This window comes from Nerophis lumbriciformis, linkage group LG12 (assembly GCF_033978685.3).
Source record: "Nerophis lumbriciformis linkage group LG12, RoL_Nlum_v2.1, whole genome shotgun sequence".
NCBI lineage: Eukaryota > Metazoa > Chordata > Actinopteri > Syngnathiformes > Syngnathidae > Nerophis > Nerophis lumbriciformis.
In genome coordinates, this window is record NC_084559.2 from 13,321,701 (window position 1) to 13,334,431 (window position 12,731).

General features: G+C 37.8%; 1 protein-coding gene across 6 annotated transcripts in view; it reads left to right on the forward strand.

The window, feature by feature from the left end:
* LOC140679258 (splicing regulator ARVCF-like) overlaps positions 1 to 12,731 on the forward strand; it is a 349,408-nt gene that overhangs the window by 256,737 nt on the left and 79,940 nt on the right. For 5 of the 6 annotated variants that reach the window (XM_072914307.1, XM_072914305.1, XM_072914310.1 and 2 more), the window contains one exon: positions 5,057 to 5,128. The exons of the other annotated variant lie outside the window; for it this stretch is intronic. In XM_072914307.1, the coding sequence (XP_072770408.1) occupies positions 5,057 to 5,128 (72 nt within the window). The remainder of the gene's footprint in view (positions 1 to 5,056; positions 5,129 to 12,731) is intronic. 6 annotated transcript variants of the gene reach the window in all.

The window sequence follows — 12,731 nt, forward strand, 5'->3', positions numbered from 1 at the left end:
TTACTGGTTGTATAATAAGGTGTACTTAATAATGACTAATTAAGAGCCAATATGTTACTAATTTGCATGTTAATAAGCAACTAATTAATGGTGAATATGTTCCCCATACTAAAGTGTTACCATAACATATTTTAAGTAACAAAGACTTAATTTAGAGTTATTTGGACACTAGGGGAACATACACGGGTTAGGGTTAGGGTTAGGGTTAGGGTTAGGGTTTGGGTCTAGGGTTAGGGTAAGGGTTAGGGTTAGGGTTAGGGTTAGGGTTAGGGTTACTAATAAGCAAACATTCTGAGGTTATTGAGGGAAGACTCTTAGTTAATGGCTTACTGGTTGTATAATAAGGTGTACTTAATAATGACTAATTAAGAGCCAATATGTTACTAATTTGCATGTTAATAAGCAACTAATTAATGGTGAATATGTTCCCCATACTAAAGTGTTACCATAACATATTTTAAGTAACAAAGACTTAATTTAGAGTTATTTGGACACTAGGGGAACATGTACGGGTTAGGGTTAGGGTTAAGGGTTAGGGTTAGGGTTAGGGTTTAGGATTAGGTTTGGGGTTAGGGTTGGGGTTGGGGTTGGGGTTAGGGTTAGGGTTTAGGGTTAGGGTTAGGGTTAGGGTTATGGTTGGGGTTAGGGTTAGGGTTAGGGTTGGGGTTAGGGTTAGGGTTACTAATAAGCAAAAAATCTGAGGTTATTGAGGGAAGACTCTTAGTTAATGGCTTACTGGTTGTATAATAAGGTGTACTTAATAATGACTAATTAAGAGCCAATATGTTACTAATTTGCATGTTATAAGCAACTAATTAATGGTGAATATGTTCCCCATACTAAAGTGTTACCATAACATATTTTAAGTAACAAAGACTTAATTTAGAGTTATTTGGACACTAGGGGAACATGTACGGGTTAGGGTTAGGGTTAAGGGTTAGGGTTAGGGTTAGGGTTTAGGATTAGGTTTGGGGTTAGGGTTGGGGTTGGGGTTGGGGTTAGGGTTAGGGTTAGGGTTAGGGTTAGGGTTGGGGTTAGGGTTAGCGTTAGGGTTGGGGTTAGGGTTACTAATAAGCAATAATTCTGAGGTTATTGAGGGAAGACTCTTAGTTAATGGCTTACTGGTTGTATAATAAGGTGTACTTAATAATTACTAATTAAGAGCCAATATGTTACTAATTTGCATGTTAATAAGCAACTAATTAATGGTGAATATGTTCCCCATACTAAAGTGTTACCATAACATATTTTAAGTAACAAAGACTTAATTTAGAGTTATTTGGACACTAGAGGAACATATACGGGTTAGGGTTAGGGTTAGGGTTACGGTTAGGGTTGGGGTTGGGGTTTGGGTTAGGGTTACTAATAAGCAATAATTCTGAGGTTATTGAGGGAAGACTCTTAGTTAATGGCTTACTGGTTGTATAATAAGGCCATGTAGAATAAGGCATTAATAAGTACTTAATAATGACTAATTAAAAGCCAATTTGTTAATAATTTGCATGTTAATAAGAAACTAATAAATGGTGAATATGTTCCCCATACTAAAGTGTTACCATAACATATTTTAAGTAACAAAGACTTAATTTAGAGTTATTTGGACACTAGGGGAACATATACGGGTTAGGGTGAGGGTTAGGGTTAGGGTTAGGGTTAGAGTCTAGGGTTAGGGTTGGGGTTAGAGTTAAGGTTAGGGTTACTAATAAGCAAAAATTCTGAGGTTATTGAGGGAAGACTCTTAGTTAATGCCTTACTGGTTGTATAATAAGGTGTACTTAGTAATGACTAATTAAGAACCAATATGTTACTAATTTGCATGTTAATAAGCAACTAATTAATGGTGAATATGTTCTACATACTAAAGTGTTACCATAACATATTCTAAGTAACAAAGACTTAATTTAGAGTTATTTGGACACTATGGGAACATATACGGGTTAGGGTTAAGGTTAGGGTTAGGGTTAGGGTTGGGGTTGGGGTTAGTGTTAGGGTTAGGGTTAGGGTTGGGGTTGGGGTTAGTGTTAGGGTTAGGGTTAGGGTTAGGGTTAGGGTTGGGGTTGGGGTTAGGGTTAGGGTTACTAATAAGCAAAAATTCTGAGGATATTGAGGGAAGACTCTTAGTTAATGGCTTACTGGTTGTATAATAAGGTGTACTTAATAATAACTAATTAAGAGCCAATATGTTACTAATTTGCATGTTAATAAGCAACTAATTAATAGTGAATATGTTCCCCATACTAAAGTGTTACCATAACATATTTTAAGTAACAAAGACTTAATTTAGAGTTAATTGGACATGAGAGGAACATATATGGGTTAGGGTTAGGGTTAGGGTTAGGGTTAGGGTTAGGGTTAGGGTTAGGGTTACTAATAAGCAATAATTCTGAGGTTATTGAGGGAAGACTCTTAGTTAATGGCTTACTGGTTGTATAATAAGGCCATGCAGAATAAAGCACTAATAAGTACTTAATAATGACTAATTAAGAACCAATATGTTACTAATTTGCATGTTAATAAGAAACTAGTAAATGGTGAATATGTTCCCCATACTAAAGTGTTACCATAACATATTTTAAGTAACAAAGATTTAATTTAGAGTTATTTGGACACTAGGGGAACATATACGGGTTAGGGTTAGGGTTAGGGTTAGGGTTAGGGTTAGGGTTAGGGTTTAGGGTTAGGGTTATGGTCTAGGGTTAGGATTAGGGTTAGGGTTAGGGTTAGGGTTAGGGTTGGGGTTGGGGTTAGGGTTAGGGTTAGAGTTTAGGGTTAGGTTTAGGGTTAGGGTTAGGGTTGGGGTTTGGGTTAGGGTTACTAATAAGCAAAAATTCTGAGGTTATTGAGGGAAGACTCTTAGTTAATGGCTTACTGGTTGTATAATAAGGTGTACTTAATAATGACTAATTAAGAACCAATATGTTACTAATTTGCATGTTAATAAGCAACTAATTAATGGTGAATATGTTCTACATACTAAAGTGTTACCATAACATATTTTAAGTAACAAAGACTTAATTTAGAGTTATTTGGACACTAGGGGAACATATACGGGTTAGGGTTAAGGTTAGGGTTAAGGTTAGGGTTAGGGTTGGGGTTGGGGTTAGTGTTAGGGTTAGGGTTAGGGTTAGGGTTGGGGTTGGGGTTAGGGTTAGGGTTACTAATAAGCAAAAATTCTGAGGATATTGAGGGAAGACTCTTAGTTAATGGCTTACTGGTTGTATAATAAGGCCATGCAGAATAAAGCACTAATAAGTACTTATTAATGACTAATTAAGAGCCAATTTGTTACTAATTTGCATGTTAATAAGAAACTAATTAATGGTGAATATGTTCCCCATACTAAAGTGTTACCATAACATATTTTAAGTAACAAAGACTTAATTTAGAGTTATTTGGACACTAGGGGAACATATACGGGTTAGGGTTAGGGTTAGGGTTAGGGTTAGGGTTTAGGGTTAGGGTTATGGTCTAGGGTTAGGGTTAGGGTTGGGGTTGGGGTTGGGGTTGGGGTTAGGGTTAGAGTTTAGGGTTAGGGTTAGGGTTAGGGTTGGGGTTTGGGTTAGGGTTACTAATAAGCAAAAATTCTGAGGTTATTGAGGGAAGACTCTTAGTTAATGGCTTACTGGTTGTATAATAAGGTGTACTTAATAATGACTAATTAAGAACCAATATATTACTAATTTGCATGTTAATAAGCAACTATTTAATGGTGAATATGTTCTACATACTAAAGTGTTACCATAACATATTTTAAGTAACAAAGACTTAATTTAGAGTTATTTGGACACTAGGGGAACATATACGGGTTAGGGTTAAGGTTAGGGTTAGGGTTAGGGTTAGGGTTAGGGTTGGGGTTGGGGTTAGTGTTAGGGTTAGGGTTAGGGTTAGGGTTGGGGTTGGGGTTAGGGTTAGGGTTACTAATAAGCAAAAATTCTGAGGATATTGAGGGAAGACTCTTAGTTAATGGCTTACTGGTTGTATAATAAGGCCATGCAGAATAAAGCACTAATAAGTACTTATTAATGACTAATTAAGAGCCAATTTGTTACTAATTTGCATGTTAATAAGAAACTAATTAATGGTGAATATGTTCCCCATACTAAAGTGTTACCATAACATATTTTAAGTAACAAAGACTTAATTTAGAGTTATTTGGACACTAGGGGAACATATACGGGTTAGGGTTAGGGTTAGGGTTAGGGTTAGGGTTTAGGGTTAGGGTTATGGTCTAGGGTTAGGGTTAGGGTTGGGGTTGGGGTTGGGGTTGGGGTTAGGGTTAGAGTTTAGGGTTAGGGTTAGGGTTAGGGTTGGGGTTTGGATTAGGGTTACTAATAAGCAAAAATTCTGAGGTTATTGAGGGAAGACTCTTAGTTAATGGCTTACTGGTTGTATAATAAGGTGTACTTAATAATGACTAATTAAGAACCAATATATTACTAATTTGCATGTTAATAAGCAACTATTTAATGGTGAATATGTTCTACATACTAAAGTGTTACCATAACATATTTTAAGTAACAAAGACTTAATTTAGAGTTATTTGGACACTAAGGGAACATATACGGGTTAGGGTTAAGGTTAGGGTTAGGGTTAGGGTTAGGGTTAGGGTTGGGGTTGGGGTTAGTGTTAGGGTTAGGGTTAGGGTTAGGGTTGGGGTTGGGGTTAGGGTTAGGGTTACTAATAAGCAAAAATTCTGAGGATATTGAGGGAAGACTCTTAGTTAATGGCTTACTGGTTGTATAATAAGGCCATGCAGAATAAGGCATTAATAAGTACTTAGTAATGACTAATTAAGAGCCAATTTGTTACTAATTTGCATGTTAATAAGAAACTAATTAATGGTGAATATGTGTTCCCCATACTAAAGTGTTACCATATATATATATATATATATATATATATATATATATATATATATATATATATATATATATACGTATACTACACGTACTAGTCTCTCATTTTTGAAATGATATTATTCTCTGACTACATTTTAGATCGTGAGCTCCTTTTATGAGTGTATGACGTCGTGTCTTCCTCTCTCTCCCCTATTCAGGTAGAAAAAATGGTGAGAATGACAAAAACTATGACACATTGGATCTTCCCAAGCGTACTGAGCCATCTAAAGGTAGGCGCCCTACTATCAAGCACAATATGCTAAAAAAACAAAACACAGTTTGGGTATTTGGGTAAACCGGGGGCCAATTTAGGATCGGCATGCATATTTTATGGGAATTGTGAGAAAAATAACAACCGTATTTTCGGGACTATTTGGTATGTAAGTCACACCCACTCAATTTTAGAAGAATAAAATATATTTCCATGTATTAGCCACACTGGACTATAAGCCGCAAGTATATACGTTGTGAAATGCGTTATTTACACAGAAAGATTTTGTAAATTTTTATTTACATACCTTAATTGTTTCCAAACTGTGTCTGTAACACGGCAGTAAAACGGCTAATCAGACAAAACAGAAGTCGTCGTCATGAACCCTCTTATCTGCAGAAGCTAGCTCCCAGCTCTGGGCGTGGCCCGCGGTGCCCTCGTCTTGACACAAAGATGAGGGCGCATTGGAATTTCAGTGTCTCTGCTTGTGTTTTAATGAAAACTATTTGTCGAACACAAAACATTATGTCCGTTAGCGAAGAAAAATCCATTAATTAGCCGCACCACTTTGTAAGCCGCAGGGTGCAAAGCGTAGGTAAAAAAAGTTGCTGTCACAGCTACTTACACCAGCCCGTGCCTTTATGTTGGCTTTTGTTGGTGTTCGTCTGTGTTTAGTGCTTGTTCCTGTCCTGCGCTCTTATTTTGGTGGCACTTCCTGTTGTTTTTTTCATAACTACTTTACACATGCCTTCAAGCACTTTTCCCCCTCACCTGTTGTCTGTTGTCAGTAGCGGCCTATAGTCTGGAAATGACGGTAAATGTATTTCATAACAAATTGATTCATGATATAATAACATGTTGATTGTTTGAAATAAAAACATATACAGTGGTAAATCGGTTTAAATTTGTATATTATAAAAAATGTTTGTATACCGAATCATGCATACAGTATGATTCGGTATACAATTTTTTTTTTATAATATAAAAAAAATAAAAAATCACCAAAAATATGTCTCTTTTTTATACAGTTTCAGTTTTTGTATGGTTTCAATATTTTGTGGTGACTCTATTTGTGCCTTAAATAAGCCACCGTAGAGTCAAAGTTGTACCATACAGAAATAGTCCAATCAAAGAAAAAAGGAGGATGACCTCCAAATGTGGACTCGTCAGACCACAGAACACTTTTCCACTTTGCATCAGTCCATCTTAGATGAGCTCGGGGCCCCGCGAAGCCGGCGGCGTTTCTGGGTGTTGTTGATAAAAGGTTTTCGCCTTGCATAGGAGAGTTTTAACTTGCACTTACAGATGTAGTGACCAACTGTAGTTACTTACAGTTGTTTTCTGAAGTGTTCCTGAGCCCATGTGGTGATATCCTTTACCCACTGATGTCGCTTTTTGATGCAGTGTCGCCTGAGGGATCCAAGGTCACGGGCATTCAATGTTACGTGCAGTGATTTCTCCAGATTCTCTGAACCTTTTGATGATATTACAGACCTTGGATGGTGAAATCCCTAAATTCCTTGCAATTGCTGGTTGCGAAATGTTGTTCTTAAACTGTTCGATTTTTGTTCACAAAGTGGCCCGTCCTTGTTTGTGAATGACTGAGCATTTCATGGAAGCTGCTTTTATACCCAATCATGGCATCCACCTGTTCCCAATTAGCCTGGTCCCCTGTGGGATGTTCCAAATAAGTGTTTGATGAGCATTCCTCAACTTTCTCAGTCTTTTTTACCCACTTGTGCCAGCTGTTTTGAAACATGTTGCCTGTATCTAATTCCAAATGAGCTAATATTTGCCAAAAATAACAAAGTTTTCCAGTTCGAGCGTTAAGTATCTTGTCTTTGCAGTCTATTCAATTGAATATAAGTTGAAAAGGATTTTCAAATCATTGTAATCTGTTTTTATTTACCATTTAGTAGAGGTGTAACGGTATGTGTATTTGTATTGAACCGTTTCGGTATGGGGGTTTCGGTTCGGTTCGGAGGTGTACCGAATGAGTTTCCACACGAACATATTAAGTAGTCAGTCCTCTACACAGCACCCAGCATTGTCCCACCCACACAACCATCTGATTGGTTACAAACAGAGCGGTAACAGCCAATCAGCAGTGCGTATTCAGAGCGCATGTAGTCAGTGCTTAGCGTTTAGCAGGTAATCATCAGGCAGCGGACTCTCCCCAAATGATAATAAACACCTCCCAGTCAACTACTAGTAACATCACTATGAGCCCGTTGACCTTCTAGAAATATAGTCCTTGCAGTCCTGGTTTGAGGTGAAGGCTAATTTGCTTTTAGCGTAACGTTAGCTCATTTTGCGGTGTGTGTGTGTGTGTGTTACGGACAGCAAAACCCTGTCTGTCTGTTATTTCACTTTACCTTTTTCTGTGTTGATTGAGCTGTGTTGAAGCAGCAAAAAAGGACATTATGTTAAATGAAGAGTTTCTGTCTCTGATAGTTGATATAATAATGTAAGTGCATCATTAAGCCTACATGAACTCCATGGTGTTCAGGGATGAATAGTCTCTCCTATTGCTATTGTACTATTTTGTCAGCTATAGTTACATTAATCATTAGTAATGCAGCAGCCTAGTTTTGAATGGCAGGGTCCCTGCTATCACATGTTGATAAAAATGTAACATTTACATAATAAAAATCAACTACAGGCTTCCCAAATGCTGTAATAAATTAAGCATGATGAGTTGACTTGAAACTGTTTAATGTCGCACTTTTTATATGTAGAAGAAAAGTTTTGTCATTTTGTTTGATCTGAGCAACAACTTGAGGCAGTTTAATGTTGATTAAAGGGGAACATTATCACCAGACCTATGTAAGCGTCAATATATACCTTGATGTTGCAGAAAAAAGACCATATATTTTTTTAACCGATTTCCGAACTCTACATGGGTGAATTTTGGCGAATTAAACGCCTTTCTATTATTCACTCTCGGTTGTGACGTCACATCGGGAAGCAATCCGCCATTTTCTCAAACACTGAGTCAAATCAGCTGTTATTTTCCGTTTTTTCGACTGTTTTCCGTACCTTGGAGACATCATGCCTCGTCGGTGTGTTGTCGGAGGGTGTAACAACACGAACAGGGACGGATTCAAGTTGCACCAGTGGCCCAAAGATGCGAAAGTGGCAAGAAATTGGACGTTTGTTTCCGCACACTTTACCGACGAAAGCTATGCTACGACAGAGATGGCAAGAATGTGTGGATTTCCTGCGACACTCAAAGCAGATGCATTTCCAACGATAAAGTCAAAGAAATCTGCTGCCAGACCCCCATTGAATCTGCCGGAGTGTGTGAGCAATTCAGGGACAAAGGACCTCGGTAGCACGGCGAGCTATGGCGGGAGTTTGTTCCCGCAGACGAGCGAGCTAAACCCCCTATCGACCCTAGCTTCCCTGGCCTGCTGACATCAACTCCAAAACTGGACAGATCAGCTTTCAGGAAAAGAGCGCGGATGAGGGTATGTCTACAGAATATATTAATTGATGAAAATTGGGCTGTCTGCACTCTCAAAAGTGCATGTTGTTGCCAAATGTATTTCATATGCTGTAAACCTAGTTCATAGTTGTTAGTTCCCTTTAATGCCAAACAAACACATACCAATCGTTGGTTAGAAGGCGATCGCCAAATTCGTCCTCGCTTTCTCCCGTGTCGCTGGCTGTCGTGTCGTCTTCGTCGGTTTCGCTTGCATACGGTTCAAACCGATATGGCTCAATAGCTTCAGTTTCTTCTTCAATTTCGTTTTTGCTACCTGCCTCCACACTACAACCATCCGTTTCAATACATTCGTAATCTGTTGAATCGCTTAAGCCGCTGAAATCCGAGTCTGAATCCGAGCTAATGTCGCTATAGCTTGCTGTTCTTTCCGCCATGTTTGTTTGTGTTGGCTTCACTATGTGACGTCACAGGAAAATGGACGGGTGTATATAACGATGGTTAAAATCAGGCACTTCGAAGCTTTTTTTAGGGATATTGCGTGATGGGTAAAATTTTGAAAAAAACGTCAAAAAATAAAATAAGCCACTGGGAACTGATTTTTAATGATTTTAACCCTTCTGAAATTGTGATAATGTTCCCCTTTAACGTGGGCAGAATTATTATAGTGTTCCCAATGTTAAAAGGATAAAGCCATTGTTTACAAATTTGGTAAATAAATAACCAAAAAAATGTATATTTTGTTGTATTCTTACTGTACCGAAAATGAACCGAACCGTGACCTCTAAACCGAGTTTTTGTGTACCGTTACACCCCTACCATTTACACAACGTGACAACTTCACTTGTTGTGGGGTTTGTACATAAAATGGATGAATTTTGACCTAAACGTTTTTTGTCGATGTTTCTTTGTTCTGGTTCTGATGCAGTTGTCAAAGCAGTTAGGTATTACAAGTTTTCCCAACTTTATTACCTCCGTCCCCTTAAGTCAGGGGTGCTCATTACGTCGATCGCGAGCTACCGGTCGATCTCGGAGGATGTGTCAGTCGATCACCAGCCAGGCATTGAAAAAAATAGTCCTAAAAATGAGCGATCATAAATCTTCACTATGACGTCACTTTCGTCACTTGATTGACATTCACGGCACCTGAGGGTCTTCTGAGATGACGCTGGCTGCTGCCAGCTCATTAAAATTACCGACTGGAAGGCGAGAAACACTTTATTTCAACAGACTCTGGCGCCGTACCTGTCGTCAAAACTCCAAAGACCGACTGCACAGTTGCACAGTTGCGCTAACAAAATAAGAGTCTCAGAAAGCTGGCGTGCACAAGCTAGCAAGCTACGGAGTTTGCCGACAATGTATTTCTTGTAAAGTGTATACAAAGGAGTACGGAAGCTGGACAAATAAGATGCCAAAAACCAACCACTTTCATGTGGTATTGGACAGAAAGGAGGACTTTTTTTCTCCTCCATTTGAAAATGCGGACGTTATCAGCACCACTGTCTGATTCCAATCAATGCAAGTCATCAGAATCAGGTAATACACCAACTTATATTCTTGTCTTCATGAAAGAAAGGAATCTATATGTGTTAAACATGCTTGTATTATCTTTAACCACCTTTAACTTATTAACAATATTAACTATATGTGTTAAACATGCTTGTATTATCTTTAAACATCTTTAACTTGTTAACAATCTTAATTATATGTGTAAAACATGCTTGTATTATCTTTAACCACCTTTAAGTTGTTAATAATATTAATTATATGTGTTAAACATGCTTGCATTATCTTTAACCACCTTTAAGTTGTTAACAATATTAACTATATGTGTTAAGCATGCTTGTATTATCTTTAAACACCTTTAACTTGTTAACAATATTAACTATATGTGTTAAGCATGCTTGTATTATCTTTAAACACCTTTAACTTGTTAACATTATTAACTATATGTGTTAAGCATGCTTGTATTATCTTTAAACACCTTTAACTTGTTAACAATATTAACTATATGTGTTAAACATGCTTGTATTATCTTTAAACACCTTTAACTTGGTAACAATATTAACTATGTGTGTTAAACATGCTTGCATTATATTTAAACACCTTTAACTTATTAACAATATTAACTATGTGTTAAACATGCTTGTATTATCATTAAACACCTTTAACTTGTTAACAATATTAACTATATGTGTTAAACATGCTTGTATTATCTTTAAACACCTTTAACTTGTTAACAATTTTAACTATATGTATTTAACATTCTTGTATTATCATTAAACACCTTTAATTTATCAACAATATTAACTATATGTGTTAAACATGCTTGTATTATCTTTAAACACCTTTAAGTTGTTAACAATATTAACTATATGTGTTAAGCATGCTTGTATTATCTTTAAACACCTTTAACTTGTTAACAATATTAACTATATGTGTTAAACATGCTTGCATTATCTTTAAACACCTTTAACTTGTTAACAATATGAACTGTATGTATTAAACATACTTGTATTATCATTAAACACCTTTAACTTGTTAACAATATTAACTATATGTGTTAAACATGCTTGCATTATCATTAAACACCTTTAACTTGTTAACAAAAACATATATTTCATAAATAAGTAAATATAAATTATATATATGAATGAGGTAGATCCCCACGACTTGATCAATTGAAAAGTAGCTCCCCTGCAGAAAAAGTGTGAGCACCCCTGGTTTAAGTGTTTTCTGTTGTTGAGATGTGTTCTGCCATCCTCAGTTTCCCTCACAATCACACATTTAACAGATGAAAAAAAGTGGCGTTTAATGCGGAATACATCTCTTTTGTTTGATTTGTCTGAGCACTGACAAACTGTACTACAGTATTGCATTGCGTAACACTCTTTGATATCATCCCTCAGGAGATCTGTATTTGCGGGATAATGAACGCGCACCATTGTGCTATCAGCGTCAACACACTCCGTTGCATCTTCGCTGGGAAAAAATCCGCGATTGAATTAAGAAAAATGAGCCGCACTTCTATTCTTCCTCTCCGCTGTTGTCGCCGAGCGTAAAATGCCGTGTGACACCAATCGGATTCTACTCGTCTCCCCTGTAATATATCTCAGCAAGGCTGCAGGGAACAGAATAATGCCCCCCGAAGGCACGATGAGAAAATGCGTTCAGTCGGATCCTTTTTCGAGATAAAGCAATGTTTGTAACAATTAAATGTTGCAAAGTCGTCTCGGGACGAAGGCGCTTTGTGTTGCGTCTTCAAGCTATCTCACGACTCTTCCTTCTAAATTCCAAGTAGCGGCTGCACATTCTGTGACTGCTCTCTGTTTTTTTGTCCGTGTGGAATTTAACACCATGATAGTAATGCTGACTTTAGGTCTGTCGGACGTTTTAACTGCTGCTCCTGAGCGTCATTCACACTGAATGCACCGGTCCGACGCTACAGACTCTTTCTCGCTTCCAGTTGTCACATTTCATAGCATGGTGAGAGCTAATTACTAGCGCTGCCTTCCTGAACTCGCCTCGCACACGTGTCAAAGAACGCCTTCGGTGAAGAAAAATATACACATAAACAGGTTGCATATACAGACTTTGACTTAGGCCCCGTTTATTGCTTACCCGTTTACCGGCCAAGGTTATCCAGGGTAAATCCCACCTAACCTTATGGTCAGGTTCAAACACTGATGACATCTATTAAACAGGACAATAGTTTGAGGAGAGATGCTCGGACATTGTACCCTTGCACAGTGTCTCAGCACGCTCTGGCGAAAAATTGTGAGCCTTCTCTAGGGATGATGTTCGAAACCGGTTCTCCCGGTTGTTTGTTAAGAAAATAACCGATCGATAAGAAAAGAACCGATTCCATGTACTCGAATCCCTTTTTGAGAACCGGTTCCCGTTATCGAGACCACTATTGTCACGTTCAAACACTGTGATATCTATTAAACAAGACAAAAGGCAAGGAATCAAACAGAGACATAATTCAATTTGGACTCAATTGAGGAGAGACGGCGTCGACCTGTAACCTCTTACAGTGTCTTAGCACGCTCTGACGAAGAAGGTTTTCGTCTCCTCTTTTAATTCAGATGTTCCATGTTCACGCACCAACATATGTCACAGCAGGAATGGTAAGTGTGTAAAAGAGTCATTGTTTTCGGTCGCTTTGAAGTCCAAG